The sequence below is a fragment of the Oratosquilla oratoria genome, chromosome 23 (assembly GCF_046742065.1).
Source record: "Oratosquilla oratoria isolate Oo_2021 chromosome 23, ASM4674206v1, whole genome shotgun sequence".
In the NCBI taxonomy this organism is placed as follows: domain Eukaryota; kingdom Metazoa; phylum Arthropoda; class Malacostraca; order Stomatopoda; family Squillidae; genus Oratosquilla; species Oratosquilla oratoria.
In genome coordinates, this window is record NC_134799.1 from 35,857,362 (window position 1) to 35,879,867 (window position 22,506).

The window sequence follows — 22,506 nt, forward strand, 5'->3', positions numbered from 1 at the left end:
AGGTAAATAGTTAACATGTACATTCCCCCCCAATCATCCCCCACAGTTCCAAACACCTTCAGACCTCAATTTAGCCAACTAGCCTCAATCCCCAACCTGATCGTGGGTGACGACTTCAACGCCAAGTCGTCTGCCTGGTATGTCAACAACCCTGACACAGACAGAGGGCTTGATATACAGACTCGGTTTGACTCATTGACTAACTGGGAAGCTTTTACTGAAGAGACAGAACAACATTTTGAAACACTTAACAGTACACCAATCACAAACATAAACAATGCTGTGCACACTTTTAATACAATCATACAAAATGCAGATAAAAGATACATCTCTAGAGGCAACAGAAAATCACACAACCCCAACTTCCCACCAGAAATCCAAGGCCTCATCAGACAACGAGACACAGTTAAACACAATACCCCCACACCTATCCCTCAAAACATAGCAGACCAAATACAAACACTAAACACTGTGATTGCCAATAAAATACACGAACAAAAAACACAAAATTGGCAAAACTTTATCAATACACTTGATCACAAAACAAACACCAGCAAATTGTACAAAACACTCAACAGTATTACACTATCCAACAGTAACACAATACGCTCTCACGCAGCAATAATCACAACAACAGACAATCTACCCTCAAACAGACAACAAGCAAACACACTCATAAATCATTTTGCACAGACAAGCCATTTCACTTCTCACCCTGACAACCGACGCACTATTCGACGTAAGAAAGACTTTCCCACAGACTCAGGCTATACACCCTTCATAGACAGTCAGACAAAACACATAATACATAATCTCAAGCACTCATCCGCCTGTGCCCCTGATAACATAAGTAACATCCACCTAAAACATATTGGACCACAAGGTATACATGCACTCACAAACATTGCAAACTACAGCTATTCACACAACACTATACCATTCCAAAACCTAACAAAGACCCAACAATCCCAACATCGCACAGCCCAATCACACTTCTCTGCACCCCCTCTAAAGTCATTGAACGCCTAATACTTACACTTGTCACACCACATATTCCCCTTGCTGACTCACAACACGGTTTTAGGCCACTACACTCCACAAACACTCTTCTGATAAACCTTACACAAAGAATTTTAGATGGCATCAATTCAGATAGGCCCCACCACAGAACACTTCTTATAACATTCAACACTAATAAAGCTTTTGATGCTATCCCCCGCCACAACCTAACAAATAAAATATATAACACAGACATGTACAATAACACCAAAAGATGGCTGGCCAATTATCTGGCAGGTGAGAATGCTTACGTGTCATATAATGGCCAATCATCGCACATCAGAAACATTAAGAATGGAGTACCACAGGGCTCTGTTCTATCCCCCACGCTCAGTAATCTATACATGCATGACTTACCCACACCAGACACCTCAGAAATACAAATCTCTTCCTACACAGATGACATAACAATCACATACACACATCGTAACACAAAGCTGCAGAAATAATCCAGCCATACCTTGATACACTCAACACATGGTTCATCACAAACAGACTCAAAATAGCTCCGACCAAATCTACAGCAACACTTCTCACCAACTGGACAAAAGAACACAAATACATACCTCATCTCTACATCAACAACACTCTAATACCACACACAAACACACCAAAAATTCTTGGTGTAACATACGATACATCCATGTCTTTCAAACAACACATCACAAACATAAAAAATAAATGCACACCTAGACTTAACGCACTTAAGTCAATCACTGGAACAACATTTGGACAAAACAAAGAAACTTATACAACGATATACAAACAATGCATACGCTCAGTGATGAATTATGCGAGTCCTGCATGGGCTCCTAATCTCAGTGAGACACACCACAACACCCTTCAAATCATACAAAACAAAGCCCTAAAAACAATTACAGGCTGCACAAATACAACACCTACAGACCATTTACACCATGAAACAAAAGTCCTCAAAGTCAAGGACCACCTTGACATGAGAGGCAGACAAACACTTGCTGCAGCAACCACAAACACATCACACCCGCTACACTACATAGCAGAACACCCACACACACCAAGAAACATTAAAACAACACCCAAAGACCTGTGTCACACACAGATACTCTCTTCTCTTCCTCCACAACCACCAAATACCAGCCTCCGGAAACATATTCATAATCATATCACTCACCGCTCCATTAACACACTGAAAGACAACACACTGCTGCATGCCAGACCCCCTGATATCCATCCTTCTGAATCCTCTCTCCCACGAAAGGACAGAGTCCACCTGGCCAGACTGCAGTGCGGCCACCACCCAGCACTTCTAAGCTACCAGAAGAGGCTGGATGACCGCATTGTGAACAGCTGCCCAGGATGTAACACTTCACCTCATACCATACAACACATAATGGAAGACTGCATTATACACAATCATGCACGCAAACAACACAACATACACTCTATAAAGGATTTGTGGAAAAACCCAGTTTCAGCTGTGGCATTCCTTGGGGAGACGGGACTGCTCAGACAGACAGTCTAGGGAACGACAACAACAACAACAACAACATGGAGATGGTGAGGCTGCAGTTGGTCTCTCTACATGAAGCAAAATCAGGAGCAAGTTCTAAACCCACTCTCCTCCAGGAAGGAAAGTCTGGAGAGAGTCTTAATCCCTTTGTCTGAAGAGGACCGAGATGTCCCCATGTGCATTCAGAAAACATGGTGGGATAGGAATTAGGACAAAAAACGGTAGAAGGTCCAAGGAAGCCGAAGAGTGCTTACTTTGAAATCACCATCTCTAGGCTTTTTAATGTGCTATTTCCATGGTGAAAAATATAGCAAATAGGTGGCAACTGTTTTGAATTCAGTTTTTTTTTTTTTTTTTTTTTTACCAATATCCAAGACAGACTGGAGGGAATAGTGTTCTAGTTACTATGAGTCAGAATTAAACCACATTTTCTGAGAAATCACATAGGCACTTTGCGAAAGAGACAGTAGTTTTGAGAAAAGGACCAGTTATACCCCTGGTGAATCTGTAACTATCTCATTCTAAGAACTGACTACACTAATAGGAGTTAGCCCTACAAGGTATCACAAGGTGGTAGTGCTGCAGCAGTTAGCTACTCCTCCATAAATGGGGGATAAGGAGACTAACCCTTCTGGTTAATGCAGAATCCCATATCACTGTCTTCATGCAGTATGAGAAACAAAGACCTAGATGTAGAAATGCAGTAATACATCAATAACACTTAGGAAATATAGGCAAGTAACATATTTGTTAGTGTAAATATTTAATAACCAAAATCATCAACAAGAAACAAAGTATTAGTAGTTTGTCTTTTTCATACATGCAATACCAGAAATTTAACAAGATGTAGCAAGACATGACATTAAAATGTATTCTCATTTTGAATATATTCCATCTTTGTTTTTTACAATTTTTAGCACTTGTTCATAGAAACACTAGGTAACTGCACACAAATAACATGTTATTAGCATCTGACAATGTCATGTTCACACTGGTAAAACTACATCTACATTTTTTTCATAAATGGTTCATTTACATATAAATACCAGCATGTGTACCAGCAAGATGTAGTCCTGGAAAATGGCCATCAGAGAAAATATTCTTCCTGGTGGTCATCATCATATCCTGTCAACCCCCCCTTACCATACGAGTGGCCGAGTCTCTGGGCTGATCCCAACATATCTTTCCATCAATTTGACTGTATTCCCTCCAGCTTTCCACACAAGGAGAGCAGACAATCAGTAACTGCTCCTCTCCTCTTACTACTATAACCCAGTGGCAGAGAAACAGACCCACACTAATACAACAAACATTAGCGTAATGTTCCTTACCAGAGAGATCTATGGGAAGGCCCAAGGACCACTGGCCAAAATGGGGGTGTGTGGGTTTTCAGCCAGTGAAACTTGAGGCAACAGTCATTATTACAGGAATCTAAGTACATTTTTATTAAGTACTTTTTTCCCATTCAGCATCTCAGGTGGATCTGGGAATATTCAATTTACATAGAGATGAGCCAAGCTCAAAACTCCAAGATCAACACAAACTGGTACTTCATAAGACTTCATATGTAATAATTTTGGATGTTTGTGCCCTACTGGGCTTGCCTGATGCCTTCCATAAAAAACACAAACATAGAAATAGCACAAATGCAGCACCTTTCTATCATACACATGCTATCCAGCAGATCTGAATATACCTATGCCTATGTGACCAAAGATAATACATCTTCATCCCTGGGATTTCTCTTAATGCTTTCATTGTGGGGGAATAGTCATGATCAGTTTGACAGGCTACAACTAACATACAGTAAGTCTATTTCCATCTACTGGTATTTTTTTTTCCAATTATGTTTAAGTACTTCCACTGTTCCAATGACTTCTAATGTACATCTTGATGCAGATCACCTTCCACATTAAAATCCAATAATAGCTTCAATGCAGATCATATAACAACCTCACTGCAAGTGAAAAATTTGCAAAACATTTTTTAAGTATCAACCTATTACAGTATGTACCAAGAAATGATGTCTTATATATGAGTACCACTAAGTCTAATCTAATACTATCTTGACTAAAAAGAAAGATCACCGTCACATTAAAACAATGTATATCTACCAAACACAATATATATAAGATCCATTTCCCTTTATTTGTAATCTGGTTTCACAGGAGGAATACAATTTCAAATGCAACAGATTTCATTCTTCTGTTTGATGGAATACTATATCAATTTATCAGTTTTTGGTAGATCAAACACAATCACTTATCATGTGTGACAGTCATGATAGAAATTAAACAAGTGAAAATTTATTCTTCCAAGTAGGTAAGGCCTTGTGGATATTCTTCACAACATTTATACATGTTCATATAATCTCACAAATATGTATACAAATACACATGTACAAAGTGTATATACATTTCTATCTTATTGAAAGTGTCTTATTCCTTATCACATAACCAAAATATTTTATTCCTCATCTAACAGTTTAAAAACTAAATATTTGTGAATAGAGCATTGCATTGTTGAGTTACATTTTTTACCTAAAATTTCCTAGTCTATTTGAATACCAAATTCCTTGTGTCTTAACCCTTTATGTTGGGGGACTACCTATCAAAGGATCTAAACTGTATGGTAATACCCATAATTCTTTATAGTATTTCATCAAGTTGAAGATGATGAGATAATGTCAATCTCTTCATTCTAGGGGATATCCTTCAACTAATTATGGAGAGGAGTTATAAAGCTTGATGTGGCTTGCTTTTGATTCACTCACTGGCACAGAACAGCAGGAATGTTAAAAGAAGCAACATGCTAAATAGGAGCAAGTCACTACAATTCCACTAGAACTAATCCTCAATAAGATCAAGCAGTATCTTCTTGTAATCACCACTAGTGTCATCCTGCAAGATAAAAAAAATATAATTAATATTAATTTTACAATATATATAAATGTATTTCATCTCTGAGGTGGTGGAAAAATATAAATAAATACCAGAACCAGCAGTGGACAGATACATGTGGTGATCCTGCATGACAGAGATCACCTCTCCAAACTTACTATTGTATGCTTAAACAAAAATGAGGGAATGAAAATCTCAAGGCCATCACATATAACATTGGTTTAGAGAAACTGAGGCAAGCATAAAACTAGTTGTTCTAGCCTAATTTTGTGGTGTTGATATAAGATATGAAACAAATTTTCACTCCTCACCTCTAGTTTTTGAGATACATATGTAAAATATGTACATGAATTTAGGGCTTCTAGATATATCCTATTTAGGAAATCAGTGTTCTTTATTTAATTAGAAATTTTAGGAATTGTGGTCTTTTTAAAAGAAATTAAATACTCAAGTATCCCCATTGGCCATTCAGTCCATCTGAAGGAATCACATGACAATATGGAGCTCCTTTGGAAGCTGTCAAGTACAATCAGTCCCTGGAGTCTCTGCAGGGACCTCGGGTGATTGGGCTCTTTATGGGTATGCAAGAGTTTCACAAAGTACTGTTGCTTTTTCTGTCTCTGGGACAGCCAGGCTGTGTCCTAGCTCTACAAGCAGATAGACAGGGGGCCTTGGATCACTTTCATGCCTGGTGAATACAGTGTCCAAGAAAATCTTCTGGTGGACTGGGACAAGGTGCTTCTTCCTCCTCTTTATATCAAGCTCAGTCTAATCAAGAATTTCATGAAGGCCAAGGACAAAAATGGTGCTGCCTTCCAATACTTGTACACTCTATTCCCAGCTCCAAGTTCTGTTAAGCTCAAGGATCTTTGTCAGACCTCAAATCCAAGAGGTGTTGAAGAACAAGGACTTTGAGGAGCTTCTTACCTTGAAGGAACTGAGAGCATGGTAATCATTCAAGTCAGTCTGCCATGGGTTCCTTGGTAACACATGGGTACTAGATTACCATGAATGTATCAAGAAGTTGTTGCAGTTTTATGAGGATATGTGATGCCAATGTCACTAAAAATTCACTTTTTTCCACTCCCACCTTAACTTGTTCCCTCCAAACTTTGTAGCAGTGAGTGATGAGTATGGAGAAAGGTTCCACTAAGATATTACAGAGATGGAGAGAAACTACCAAGGCAAGTGAAACCCCAGCATGATGTGGCTTCTGTTGGATGCACTTACATGACATTCTACAGGAAAAGTACACAAGATCATAAGAAAAAAAAAACTTACTGCTGTCTATTAAACTTTGATTTAAATGTATTGTATTATACAAGTAATTTAGTTCCATAACTCTTCTGTACCTATGCTGTTTTTTCTGTAATATGCCACTGTAAGTGATGAAATAAATACATTATATTTTGAATTTCTATGCAGTAGAATTAAGTGGGATATGTAAAAACAAAAACTAGGGGTGATAGAGCAAAACTGTTCAGAAATTTAAATTCATCACATTGAAATTGGTAAAGAAATATACACCAAGGGCTTTCCCCCTTTACCACAGAGCATAGGTGATATGGTGTGTGATCTTGTGCCCCACATTTTCATTTAAACATGTGGGCCTTAGTCTCCAGACATGGCACATGATTTCCTGCTGCCATCCTTTTTCCACCATGTTTTCACATACGAGCTGAAAACCTGTAACTGCTCCATTCCTACTAGCAAGTGACAAAGAAAGGAGTGGTGCCACAGGACTGAAAAACGGTAAACACGATAGCCCATAAAAGAGGAAGTAGAGATACCACTAAATTATAGACCAGTATCCCTGACCAGCATGATAATGAAACAGAGAATTGTGAAAGAATGATAGGATAAATACCTTGACAAGACATTTTGACAAATTCAATTTAGCTTCATACCTGGTGGACTAGGTGTACCAAACATTTTAAGCTTTTATCTGAGGATAACTGATGTGCTGCAAGAGAGTGAGTTGGGTGGAATGTATGCACCTAGATCTAAAGAAGGGCTCTGATGAAGTATCTCACAACTGACTACTATAGAGGACACAAAGATGGGTACCTGCATGTGGTACATATACCAAGGGCATTTTCCCCCCTTACAATGGAGTTAGCCAAAGTCAAAAGGCACAATTCTACTCTCACCCATTTCATCCCCACCCATCCCACTCCCATTCCCATTCACCAACACTCACTCCCTCCCTCTTGTCTTGGCTTCCCCTGGATGATGGGCTATCCCTGCATCTTGCCCACTGCCCTAGGTCAGAAGCAATGCAGCAAGATACAGCACATCCACAGCAAGGCTACTTCATTTAATCAGAAACCCCCCCCTCTCTGTCCCCTCATGTAGTATCGCTGAAGACTGGGAGAAATCCCTTCCCTGGAGGATGGTGAAGATAGACAAAAATAAGGTGAACCAATGAAAAGAAGACTAGATGTGAGCAGGGTTGAATCGCTGTTAGGTGTCATCCCAAAAAAGAGCTGTAACATAGAAACACCACAGAGGAATCAAAGGTACGAAGATATTATTGGATTTTCAGGGTTTGCATGAGAGGGTAGAACACCTAAATGGGGATTTGGAATGGGAAACAAGGTATAAAAATAGTCTAAGAAATCAGGAGATTACAGAACTAATAAATGAAATTATAGATCTGAAAGCAGAACAGGGCAATATATAGAGAAGTGAACGAGTTGAAAAGACAAAATGCTGAAACAAACAAGGAGCTTAATAATCTAAAAAAGGAGTTAAACAGTCAAAAATTAAAACAAAAGGATGAAAAATGAGGATACTAACAAAAATGAGGCTTTGAAAAAAAATAAAACAAATATAAGCAGTGACAGAGAAAGTTGGAAATACCATAAAAGAGACAGATCTTCAAGAGATAAATGCAAAGGAAACAGTCATTAAAGTAATTAAAGAGAAAGAAAATTGAGTCAGAGACACAGTTGATAATGAAGTGTATAGTAGTTTATGGTATTAAAGAAAAACACAATGTAGCTAGAACTTAAGAGAAAAAGAGAAAGAAATAACAAAAGAAATTCTGAGAGATACAAGAGGGGCAAGAGATGGAAAGAAATAAAGTGAATAGAATGGGACTAAAAAAAAAAAAAAAAAAAAAATAGACCACTGAAAATTAAACTAAGGTCTCAAATGATAGATGTACTAACAAAAAACAGCAAAATTGGCAATAAGTAAAATTTACAAAAATATATGGATAAAAAAGGAAAAGAGTAATGGGGAAAAAGAGAGGGAAAAGACACTAAAAAATTAAGCTAATGAAAAAAAATGAAAGAACAAAACAATTTTTTTTTTTTTTTTAAGAGTACTGGACTTGAGGCTGTAAAATGGTAAAAAAAAAAAAAAAAAACGGGGGGGAAACGGAAAAAAATAAATAAATAAAAAAACGGAGAAAAAAAGGAGGAAAAAGGAAAAAATTAAAAGTAATGTATACCAACATAGATGGCATGATTTCAGAATTAAATTAATTAAACGATTATCTGGCAGAAGAGAAAATGGATATAATGGGAATCATGGAGATGAAATTAAAAAGGTCCATTACCACCAAAGACTGTGTGACATTTATATAATCACTGGATTAAAATAGAGAGGAGAAACAGGGTGGAGGAGTCGTGTTTTTGACTAAGAAAGGCTTAAGTGTGACAAAGATAACAGAAGGAAATAATGTGGAATTGATTATGATAAAAGTTGAAAATAGTGACATGAAAAGTAGAAAAATTGTAGTGATATATGTGCCCCCAAAAACATATTCTTGGAGAGTGACCATTTCAAAATGTTGGAAGACACATGGCATGTGTTAAATGAAGTACTGAAAGGAAACTTAGTAATTATGGGTGGCTTTAACACTAAAGAAATATGTTGGCAGATAACAGTGAAAGGTGGAGAGGACCTTCAGGGAAACATACTACTGGACATGACCATTAAATACACAATGACTCAATGGGTAAAAGGGAATACCAGATATAGAAATAATATTTATGTCAAAAATTGTGGATAAAATGGAATACAAGCCACCAATTAAGAAGTGACCACATACTGATTTTGAACTAAAAGAGGAAATTTATTTGGGGAGAAATGAGAAACACAGTAATGGAAGACTAATGTATAACAAAACAGATTTTGGGAAACTCAGAAAATTCTTTCAAAAAGAGAGTTAGGAAAACTTCTTTAATGAAGAAACACAGATGGAAGAGAAATTGACGATATTAAAAAAAATCTATAATGAAGGAGTGGATAAATACATGATGATGATATGGTTTAACGTCACAAACTCCCCCCTATTGGAAGGTTAGGAAAGTGCCCCTCAGAGGCTTTCTAGTATGCAATTTAATGAACCATGCCCCTGGTTCAACTTCACTGGTGGCAGGATTCGAACCGCCATCCTCTCAACCTTTGCCACAAGTAACAATGCCCTAACCCAGTCAGCCAGAGAGCTTCCTGACAAATACGTACCCCCCCCCCAAAAAAAAAACGGGAAAATGTGTACATTAAGTGCTGGTACAACAAAAAATGTAGTGAGGCAAAATATAGAAGAGATAAAGCTTGGAAAAGATGGAAAAAGAAAGAAAAAATGGGTAAGTGACATATATAAAACTAAGAAATATGTAAAAATACGCAAGGAAGAAAAAAACTATGAAAAAGACATTAGACAATTATTCTACAGATATGTAAATGGTAAATTAAAAAATAAACAGGAAATAGTGAAACTGAGTCAAGGGAATACAGAATATATAGAAGATATAGAAATGGCTGAAATTATGAACAAACATTTCAAATCTGTATTCACAAATAAATAATAACAACTAACACGAAAATACAGTTACACTTTATAGGACACGTCATGAAAAAACGACAGTTAGAACATATGTGCCTAACAGGAAAATAGAAGGAAACAGGGCAAGAGGAAGACCACACATAAAATATGTAGATGTATTAAAGACACCTGTAGGAGAAGAAATAAATGCCATCTTGTTAAGAAGAGCCATGTGCAGACAGGAATGGAGCTCCATGGTGGCCAGCGTCCAAGTCAATATGGCACCCTGGTAAGGTAAGGTAATTCATAAATGAAAATACAACTGGGATGAAGGAAAGTGAGAAAGATCCTCCCCAACGAAAGAAATAATTGTGACACATATACAAGGGACCAAATAACAAACCTTGATGTCAGAAAATCACATGGACCAGATGGAATTACAAACTAGATACTAAAAGAATGTATAGATGAACTAATGGACAACATATGTTCCTGGAGTCAAAATGGAACATCAATATCAATGTCAGAAAGTACAGAATTTTGGAAACGAGAATTAGCTCCAAAAATGACAATTCAATTGCCTAACGAGAACAGAATCCATTACTAAGGCAAAAGAGGATCTGAGGGTGTTGATAATAGATATAATATGTCATTTGACTTTTATATCAGACTGTGGAGATGTACAGGCTGCTGATGAACAAAGCTGGCTTTTCATTACATGGATGAAAAGATGAAAAAAGTCAGATCCTAATCTTCCCTAGATTGGAATATGTAGCAGTGGTGTATGGTCCCCACAAAAAGAATGGGGATGTAAGTATGACTGAGAATACAGAGAACAATACCAAAATGATTCCCAGGATTGCTAATGAGCCATACAAGGATAAAACACAAATACTAAATCTGCCATCATTAAAGAATTGAAGAGTGAAAGGTGATTTGATTGTTATGTTCAGATCACCGATAGGTGGCTGGTAAATTGATATTTCTCTTTATCTGGGATGAGAGGGCACCATAAGATCATGGGAACAATACCACATGTCTGAAGAATGTGATTTTTTTTTATATCTATATAACAAGGATTTTTTTCCCCCCTTACAGGGAGGTAGCCAAGGGTATGCACCCACTCCCACCCATTCCACTCCCCTCCACCACCCTTTCCTCCCTCTCATCTTAGCTCCTCATGGATGAAGGGTCATCCCTGTATCCTGCCCACTGCCCAGGATCAAGTCAGAAACAATTCAGCAAGATGGAGTATATCCACAGCAAGGCCACTTCACTTAATAAGTGACCTCCCCCCCCTCTCACTCCCCTCAAGCAGTAAACAAAGATAGGAAGACATTCCTTTGGGCTGTGTTGTAATCATAAAGAAGTGTCACTACCTTTCTTTAGGCTTTACTCAACTAACAAAATATCAATACAGTCTGAAAACAAAACAAATATAAGTAAACATACCCATTTTAATCAGATTAACATGCACAATTAGTTATAAGTAGACAAAATAATGTAGTATAACCCATCAGGCAATTATACATATAAAGTTACTTGAAGCTTAGATCACCACATTCCCCCTCCCTTGAAGAATCATTGTTCTATATAGCAAAGAGACTTGTGGTGTTCCCACATAGATCAGCGCAGTTGTTCTGGGCCAGCAAGCACAGGAGTGGAGGGTTCAACCCTATGTTGGAGGTTAGCTGGAGCACCAGATACCCAGCTGGAAGAGAATCAACCTTCATATCTCCTTCTTTGATGAATATACTCTGATCACCTGCAGTATTGGAAGAATTCAACTCAGATGAATCGGCAATAGGCACCATAAGACTCCACCAAACCAGTCTCTGTAGGAGGATCGACATTGAGATCCTCTTGCCCACACAATAATACATTACCAGTCAGAGCCAAATCATACACAGATATTGTCGATTCACATCTTTTTGGCTACCCCCCGTGTAAGGGGGAAAAAGCCTTTGGTATATGTATGTATGTATGTACATCCATCAGCAAATCTAACATGAGTATATTGTGGGTTTGCCTTTAAAAACTGAAATTTATCAATAAGGGGTTCATATTTACTGGTGCAAATGTGAAGTCATAGTAAGACAGGACCTGGAATGGATAACCAAGTTGGCAGCAAATGGCCACTGGGAGATCAACACTGGTACAATAAGAGCCTCTTATGTGGCATACCATTGGTGGCTGTGCAAAGCAAAGATCTAATTGAATGAAGTGTGTCAGGCAGCACCATTTCCTACTGACATTCTTGAACGTTCGTAGATGCCAGAGCAAGGGTTACGTGCTTCCAGATTATAGCATTATACCTCTCACACTGCCCATTCCCTTGAGGATTATAAGGTGTCATTCAACTAGTAAAGATGCCTTGATTGTGCAAGAACTCATATAAATTCTTGGCCATAAATGAGGATCCGCAATCAGAATGCAGGTAGGAAGGCATACCAAATACATATTGCAAAAATCTGATTTAGACATTGGATTATAGTACCAGTAGTCATGTTCTAACAGGCAAATGCAAACAGAAAACAAGAATTATCATCCACCAACATGAGCATATAGCAGTTTCTGGAGTTCAAGGGTAGAGGTCCCTTGAAGTCCAAACTAAGATGTTCAAAGAGCTGCATGGCCTTGATAAGGGGAATTTGGTGTGGTTTGTAGAAATGAGGCTTCAATCGGGCACACTGAGGGTATTCAGAGTAAATCCTCCTCACATCTTCCATGGAATAAGGAAGATTTTTCACTCTGACAAAATGAGCAAGTCTTGTTGCAACAAGATGGCAAAGTTGAGCATGGAGCTCAGACAGTTTCTCGTTACTGACAGTAGCTCCACAATGAGCACATGAGAGTGTGTCTGTAGGAATGTTGTATTTACCATGACAGTACATGATGTCACAGTTGTAGCACCCCAACTCAATCCTCCATCACTGAATTTTATGATTCTTTCCAAACCAATTCATATGGAACATGAAACAGACAGCCTGTTGGTCCATAACTAAGGTAAAATGTTGCCCTTTCAAGTAATGGGATCACCTCTTTACAGATTCCACAATTACACATGCCTTCTATTATACTGAAGAGTGTTTGCATTCAGTAGGTGTGAGGGTGCAAGAGAAAAAGGCAACTGGACAGCCTGCCTGATTCAGAATAGCAGTAATGGCTGTATTGGAGGCATCAGTCTCAATTACCAATGGAATAGTTTCATCAATAGAGTGCACAACAGCCTTCTTAATCTTCTTTGAGATCATTGATGGCTTTCAGGGCCTCTGGACTCCGACGATAAGTGTCAGTGGCTACAAGAAATCTGATCTTGTCAGAGAATCTAGAAACCCACTGTGAATAATAGGAAAATGTACCAATAATGCGGCGTGAGGAAGTACAGTCTTTAGGAATCTGTAATTCCTTTAATGGATATAAACATCGGTTTGAGAGAGCCATGGGTTATTCTGTAACCAAGAAAATCTATCAATTTTGTAGAAACGAGACTTAGTCTCATTAAAGCTAAGGATGCGGAATCATGCAGCCTCTTGAAACTTCACCAACTTCTCATCATGCTCCAGCTGGAGCATAGGTTCCATGCAGATCGTGTTGCTTGATGTTGTTGTCAATAGTGAGCAACACCATTCATAACCCCAAATGGCATTCTGTGGAACTGATATTGCTTGCCATTCACTTCAAAAGCAGTATATGGCTTGTCCTCTTCCCATATAGGTATCTGGTCATAAGCACTTTTCAGGTCCAGTGAACTATAGTACCAGTAATGAGACAGTCTAGTGACAAGGTCATCTATTCTTGGAAGAGAGTATGCATGCAAATGAGTGAATCTATTAATGATCTCTCCAAAGTAAACAACCAATCTCTTTCGGTGGCACTCATTCGACACAAGAACTTGTGCCCTCCATGGAGACATGCTTTCCTTAATAACACCATCATATAATATCTTGTTAATTTCAGAATTTATGAACTTCTTATCGTCATCCCCAAACCTCCAAGATTTTGTTGTAATGGGTTTCCAATGAGGAGCAAGACTTGAAGAGACTAGGTGTATCCATCAAAGCAGACAGTACACTGCAAGTGGCAGGGTTGGAGATATTATCTTTCTTGGATCTGCCAAAGTCCACACTAGAGTGCTGGCTCATGAAGTCTTGACCAAGAATGAGATCACAGCACAAGTCTGGCAACACAGAAGACCTTGTATGTAATAGCATTCACCCTACAGATTGATGTCAGCCATGCAGCATCCCTTCACAGGAGATGTGAGTGATGAAGAGGCCATAGATCTTCCAGTCACTGGGACAACCTTCAACTTGTGCCTCTTGACACAGCTATGCGAGATGAAAGATTCAGAGCTTCCCGTGTTGATAAGAGAGGTTGCTTCATTATTACCAACCAAAACATACACAGTAGCTCGCCATAGTAGTCCTGGGGAAGAAGCAGAGATGACAGCCAGTGTAGAAGACTGAGTGGATGCAGAAGTAGAAAATGTAGTAGACTGGCACACCTTAGCAAAGTGTCCCTGCTTATTACACTTATGACAAGTGATGTTTCTTGCAGAGCACTGTCCATGATTGTCATGGGGACCACCACAGAAATAGCATCAGAACTTTGAATTGGCAGCAGCACAGGTCCTTTCAGCTGAATACTTAGTTTCAGATGTTGCAGCAGCACTTACACCAGACAGTAAAACAAGAATAAGAGTAACATCAAGTGCCCTGGCTTGATCAACAGCTGTACTTAGGTCCAAAGTTTTGTTTTCAAGCAATCATTGCCTGATTGTATGAGAGAGCAAGCCATTGATGAAAGAATCCTGTATGTAGTCATCCATATTCTGTGAAGCACAGCCTTAGTTATGATCCTAGCTGAGCAGCTGAAGATCTTGTAGGTACTCATCTATTGTCTCCCCTTCATGCTGCCTATGAGTAGCCAATAAATGTCTCAAGAAGAATTCATTTTTGGGTTTGACAGATGTCTTTGAGAAGATCTAAAGCTGAATTATAGGTATTACACTCTGCAATGTAACCATATATGGTTGGAGAGATAAAATTGAGCAATGTATCCAGTTTGTTAGGATTAAGGCTTGCAATGTATTGCAGGAATGCAGAGAAAGTATGGTTTCAGTAACTCCATTCTTGTACAGCAGCAAGTGAGGGGAGATACATCCAGGTGTTCAGGTCTCAGGAATTTATCCATCATCAGATCATACACAATATGTTAGTTGAATAAATTGTTATAATCATAAAGAAGTGTCTATACCTTTCTCTAGGCTTTATTCAACTAACAAAATATCAATACAGTCTGAAAACAAAACAGAAACAATTCAAGTAAACATACCCATTCTAATCAGGTTAACATGCAAAATTAGTTACAAGTAGACAAAAAAAATGTAGTGTAACCCATCAGGCAATTATACATATAAAGTTACATGAAGCTTAGATCACCACAGGCTGCATTAAAATATATCATTCACACAAAACCACTCCCTACTCCCTCCCCCCCCATCCCTTGCTCTCTCCCATCCTTGCATCACAGTATCATCAATCTAGTGTAAATTCCCAGAATAGCCTTGAAGACAATAGAGCCCAAACTGAAACCATACACGAATTTAAAATTTAACATCATAATTGTGATGGCAGGCTATTATAGGAGTTGGGATATCTGTATGGAAAGCTATCTTTACATTCTTCAGACAAGAGGCCATTTTCAATTTGTTCTCAAGGCCTTACAACAGCTTCCTGTCCTATACTAAGAGATTTCTATCAATTCTGTCCATTCCCTGGATCTATTTCTGTCAATGGCCTGTAGGAAGACTAAGGAAAAGTTCCTGCCTGTCAACTCTCCTTATGACCAAAAGTGGAGAAGAAATAGTCTAAACCGATAGAAAATTTTTAGCCCTAATGTATCCGAGGGTGATGATGGGTCATAAATGACCAAGAATTTTTTCTATATCTGTCTTGCAGAATCACTGCATACATGTGCCCATTATTAGTCTCTGCTTTCATATTAACCCTAGAGTCTTCCTAACACGTGCATTTCCTAAATCATGACAAATAGTGAAGAACAATGGATTAGAAAGATAACATTGGCCAGTTAGAGAAATTTTAGTCTATACCAAGGCCAGATGCAAAATAAAAAGATGAACACGTAAATAGGAGGTATACAATGATAAAGAGAGAAAGATTATAGTACACTGCTTTGATGCTTGTTTTGTACAAAAGTGTCATTCTGACAAAAAAAAAAAAATGTCTAATAACCTGAATCTTGCATAGCTTACCTTGATGTCTTTTTCCAATGGCTTTTCGTAAATCTTCACATATTCTTCTTTGATGTTGCCCATGTCAATTTCTGAACGTGTCACAATCAAGCGAATAAGTGCTCTGTCATTAGTACCTGCCCCTGACATGGCATCATGGATCTCTACAGCAAAGAATGCAGCACGATTCTGGATGCAGCGATCTTAAATGATCCAGAAAAAAGGTAAATCAATAAAAATTAAATATTTAGTCATTTGTCAGCAACAACTAGGACTTCTATCCTTGGGGGATATTATTATACCAAAATGAACCAGAAGTGGTACAGTAGAGATGTAAGGTGGGCAGCAGAAAGGAGGGATAGGAAAAGTATCAGTATAATTCTTTTAATCAAGGTGGGCATCAGAGAGGAGGGACATGAAAAGTATCAGTACCATTCTTTTAATTAAGATAAGCCAGCAATCGTTAAAAAAAATATGCATGACTGCATTGGGATGTTATAAAACTTTAGCCATCAGTAACCCATAAAAGGAAATAAAAAAAAATAAAAAAATGAAGGCTAATATTTAGGAAATCCCTAAAAAAAATTCAGAAACTATCTTGTTACTAAAAACCTTGATCAAGTATCACGTGCTCAGATGATGAACAGTTTCTTAGTAATATAAATGACAAATTAGGCCATTTGCAATTTTCATCGTCACTAAAATTTAATCAATCAAATGTTGCCTTAACTTTCACTAAGTGGAAAACCTGCAATTCCACAAGCTGGCAGCACTCCTTTGTATCTCCTACAAATTTCTTTGGGAAGAAAATTTTGAACTGTCTATTGTACAAGTGTCAGACTATTTCTATGTCACTGGTTCAAAGAGGTAGGGAAAGGAGAGCAGTTGCCAGTTGTCAGATCTCAATGTATGAGAAAGTGCAAGAAATACAGTGGAAGTTGATCAAGAGATTCTGGGCCCAGTCTTGAGGTCGAGTGTTATCCCCTCAAGAGCTCCACCTCCTGATGGAGGCAAGGGGGTTGATGGGTTTTGAAAATGGGCAGCTTTGCTCTCCATCTTGCAGGACCACCAAATGCAGGTACCCATCATTGGTCCCTCTACATTTATTTATTATCTACACAAAAAATAAATAAATGTATATTTTTCCAACCTTAAAAACATCTACTTACACAAAAAGTCACAGCTTAAGTTTTATTGGTTATGCATAAAAAATATAATACTTACATATAGCCAACATTCCCTTCTCTAAGTCTCCAGAAAGTTCTGATTTGATGGCATCAGAAAAGGGTTTGCCTTTAATCTTTTCATACTCCTCGAAGACAAGCCTCAGAAGAGGATACGAGTAGTTGGCCATAATTCTGTTGAATTCTGATTCATCAGTGCCCAACTTCTTTCCTTCACCTGGATTTCAAATAATTATATCAATACAAGCATTTTTCTCAATCTTATCATAAAGCTAAACTGAATTATTTATCATAAGAATGCCCTAGGTCAGAAGCAATGCAGCAAGACACAGCACCTCCACAGCAAAGCCACTTCATTTAATCAGCAACCCCCTCTGTCCCCTAATGCAACAGTTCGGGTTGCGTCAAAATGCAATTTACTCATAACTGCTCCCTAACCCCCATCCCCTACCCACTCCCTTCCATTTCTCACAGTATCATTCATGCACACCAATTCTCCACTCACCCCTATCTTGTCTTCTCCCTTCTTTGCTCAATACCCCTTTCACCTCATCCATCCATCTCATCCTATGTCACCCCTCATGTTCACTCCATCCACTTCTTCCTTCCACACTTTTATCAATTTTTCTTCACTCACTCTTTCCATGTGTCCAAACCATCCCAATACTCTTCATCAACCCAATCTCCCATCTCCTTTTCCACCTCTGCTCTTCTCCTCACCTCATTTCTCACTCTATCCAACCTTGTAACCCCTACCATACTTTTCAGACATTTCATCTCATAACACATTTAATCTCTTCCTCTTTTATGTTCCATGTCTCTGACCTATACAGTGCTGTTGGCACAATCACACCTTCATACAATCTCCTCTTAGTATCCATTCCCAAATGTCTCTTTCTCGTTACACTTTTTAATCCCCCTAAGGCACTTACTTACTTCTCTCAATCTACAATCTACCTCCATCTCCACTCCTCCATTGCATTACTAATAATAAAATATTGGAAAGAAACCAAATCATGTCTACTAGCATGAACTTATGGCAAATTGTTTACACTATGTTATCTCACTGTACTTCCTTTCCCTACATGCATAATCCACACCATTAATATCTTACTGTCTAACAACTGTGTTACTTTTAATATACATTTGTTTATTGTTTAAATGAAAGATGCTCCTAGAATGAATGTTAAACTTCAGTCACCCACCAGCTTTTTGCAATGAGAGGATAACTAAACAATAGCAATCTAATTAGAGTTGAGATACAATACTCCCTTATTTCATTCATGGTAAATTTCTTACAAAGATGAAACCAATGTTGAAAAAATAAATTAATATGAAAAAAGTAAGACATTGCTATAATATTAAATTTAAGCTAAGTGCCATAGCATGCAAGGAAATAGCAGATAGGATTGATGAGACATGGAAAGAACAAATGAAGAAAGATTAGTAAAAGAGGTGTGGAAGGCAGAGGTGGATGGAGTGAACTTGAATGGATGACTGAGAATGAGATGGATGGATAGGGTGAAAAGGGCTTTGAACAATAGGGGAATGTCTGGTGAACAAGGGAGAAAGCAGAAAATAGGGCAGAATGGAGTTGCAAAATAAGGGAGTATTTTCTATGAGGGTGCATCTTGTATCCCCATATAGTATTTGGTGCCCTCCTATATTACACTACTTGTTTCATTACAGAGTTATAGTAGCCAAAGAACCACTTACCAGCTTCATACAACTGTTGTGCAAGACTAGGAGCCAGACTAGGGTCGCAGTTATGTTCTTCTCTTGCTCCAGCAATCATGGAAATTAGAAGACGCTGGAAATCTCCAGAAGTGTCACCTCTGATATCATCTTCTATTTTTTTGTTGTAGAGTTTAAAATACTCATTCTTGATGTGGTGGATGGTAGCATTATCTGCAGTGCATAATATCTCTACTAATGCCCTTTCCTTAGTACCAATAACATCTATGGCATGGTGAATTTCCTGGGCAAGGTACTGGTACAAAGGAGTCATGAGAGCCAACACCACTGTCTCAAGCTTGCCACCCAACTCGCTCTTCAGATCATGAACAAGATCCTGTAGATAATACAATAATGTTAGCCAAAGCAAACCAGATTTCCATTACTAATTTTTACACCAAAACCTTTTTTGTTATTATTTACTTTCTGGAAGACTATGTAAGCAATTGGTACATGAATCAAGTACACTGTACTGGGAACTGACTGCATACTTATATGCAGTAAATACTTTAGGGACTTTTTCTAATCGCACATTACTTGTCTATGTTAGCAAAAAAATCTACCCATAGAGGAATGACGAGCTTACTTTTTCATTTCTAATGACTCATTAACTTGGATATTTTTATTCACTATAGCTGTCCCTTCTTCCTGCTGCCTATTTGAACCTATTTACCACTTCTAAGTCTCCACCTCTCTTTTTTTATCCTCTTGTGGTGGAGAAGGAGAGCAGAGTGCCACCACCCTTCCCATGTGTGCCATAGATGGTGATTAAACAGGAAAGGGTGATGGGATTGGACATTCCCTTCTCTGTACCAACAGCAGAGAATGAAGGCTAATGCATCTGGGAGGAAAACTCCAACCAGAGCCATTTATTGGCTCAGTGAATGCATGGATGTGTAATAGATAAGAGCACATGTGGATAGACTGGTAGTATGTTTGTGTAAAGAAAAATTGATGTGTTAGCACAGAGTAAAACTAAAAGGGAAAGGAGAATTTCACTTTGGTAGTATTGGTGGGTAAGGCACTGGGAGTGGCACTATGTGCAAATAGGTGGTTAAATGGAACAAAGTGTCATCAAGGACAATTTCAATGAAAATTAGAGTGTACTGGGTAATATGGGTGTTTGAGGTGCATATGGTCCTGGTAATGAGAAAAGGAGAGATAAACATGTTGGAACAGTTTAAACAAAAATGGAGAATCTGGTGAAGAATGTGAATGTAATGGTGTCAGATTTACGCACCAGAATGTGCATTAAAAATTAAATAAAAGCAATATTTAAGAAGAAAAATGTACAGAAGTATATATGGCCCATAATGGTTGGTGGGTAGGTGCATGCGAGAATATCAATGGATTATATAGTAGTGCCCATAAGGAGGATTGGAAGAGTTCTGGATGCGAGTTTAGGACAAAAATAGAAATAATTGCTCCCTCAAGTTTAACTAAATTGAAAACCCACAGCCTCACAGCAGTTGGCAAGTCCCTGGGTCCTCCCACATATCTCTTTGGGAAGAAACTTTAGACTGTTGTCATTGTTGTATCAGTGTCGGACTGTTTATGTCACTAGCTGAGAATAGTAGGAGGGGAGCAGTTGCCAGTTGTCAGCTCTCCATGTGTGAAAAGTTGTAAGAAATATAGTTGAAGTTGATAGAGAGGAACCTTGGGTACAGTCCAGACAATGTCAGCCCCTCATAGATGCACCTCCTGATAAAGATGAGGTGGTTGACAGGTTTTGAAAAGTCAACTCTGTTATCCATCTTGCAAGATTATCACAAGCCCATCATTGGTCCTTGATTATAGGAAAGAGCAGTGGAATGTCTGATCATCATCTGGAAGGGAAATTGAGAATGGATGTAAAATGGAGACAGATAAGATGGGCGGCAGATGTGCTGAGAGTGAACAAACTGAATGACATGGAGAAAGAGGAAGGATACCAGATGAAGCTGAGAAAGATATGGAATTAGTGAAAGAGAAACGGGAAATGGAGATAGAGGAAGAATGGCTGAGTTTTGAAGGAGAAAGTGTTAAAGTGTGTAAAAGACGGCAGGTCGTATGAGGAGGATTGTTGGGAACAGGAAGAAGTAGTGAATGGTAGAATGAAGAAACAAGGCCAGTGATGGCAGAAAAGAAGCATGCACACAAGGACTGGTTGCAGAAGAGAAATGAGGAAGCAAGCAAAAGGTAATGAGCAAAGAGGGTAGAAGTGAAATACAAGGTGAGGGAGGCCAAGAAGAAATTAAATGTGTGGAGGAGTGTGTGTTTAATCCAATTCCTTCTGTACTGTTCAATATTTGCAAGTGTGGTGCATGTGAAAGGGGCCAAATATTTGCATGTGCTGCACTGGTTAGACACATGTCTGTCACTTATGGGCTTTGTGCAATGTGGATATGTGTTGGGATCTGGACTGGTTTTGACATTACCAGCTCAGAGTGGGAGGGCAAGTACTGGCGTCCTGACCTCCTTATATGAAAAAGATTTCATTATTATAGATAGATTAGTAATAGTGAAGAGTTTCAGGGCCAGTTCCAAAAAACTGGTACCAGCCCTGCAGGACTGTACCTCTGGATAGAGTTGCAGGTGAGAAGAATTTGTCTGTTGGCAACTCCATGCAGAGGCCCTACTCATCTTCAAGAGATCGTACCTTGTGCACTGTCTAACAGCCACTAGGTGAATGAGTCTAGTGAGCAGAGTTTAGTGGGGACAGGATGAGTGTAATTTATGAGTATCATTCTCATAACACTGTACTGGTTTTCCCAAATTGATTCATAGCCAACATTCTCTATTATTATTTTGGCATTGTTTATGGACCAAGGTATTCTATGCAAATTAACACTGTAGTTGAAGTTGTGTCTTAGTTACACCCATGAATTATTCAGTAATGTCCTATTATCATTCATAATTTACTTTGTTATAATTGTCTAGAATTTAGTGTGTATTTTACCTAGTTGTATTTACCTAGTTGTATCTTACAGGAATGGGAGCTATCTTATGTTGTCCCGTCTTTGTATCTCATAGTGTCTAGTTTAATCTTAAATTTGTGTATAGTTTTTGCATGCACTATTGTTTCATCCAGTTTGTTCCAGACATCCACTGCTCATCAGGTCTCT

The 22,506-nt window shown here is 38.4% G+C and overlaps 1 protein-coding gene across 2 annotated transcripts in view; it reads right to left on the reverse strand.

Moving 5' to 3' along the window:
* Positions 1 to 3,297: 3,297 nt before the first annotated feature.
* The window catches only part of LOC143038059 (annexin-B12-like), a 43,434-nt gene continuing 24,225 nt past the window's right edge, over positions 3,298 to 22,506 (reverse strand). For both annotated transcript variants that reach the window (XM_076206946.1, XM_076206947.1), the window contains 4 exons: positions 19,385 to 19,739; positions 17,709 to 17,885; positions 16,506 to 16,687; positions 3,298 to 5,451 (listed from right to left, as the gene is read on the reverse strand). In XM_076206946.1, the coding sequence (XP_076063061.1) occupies positions 5,398 to 5,451; positions 16,506 to 16,687; positions 17,709 to 17,885; positions 19,385 to 19,739 (768 nt within the window). In that variant the 3' untranslated portion in view covers positions 3,298 to 5,397. The remainder of the gene's footprint in view (positions 5,452 to 16,505; positions 16,688 to 17,708; positions 17,886 to 19,384; positions 19,740 to 22,506) is intronic.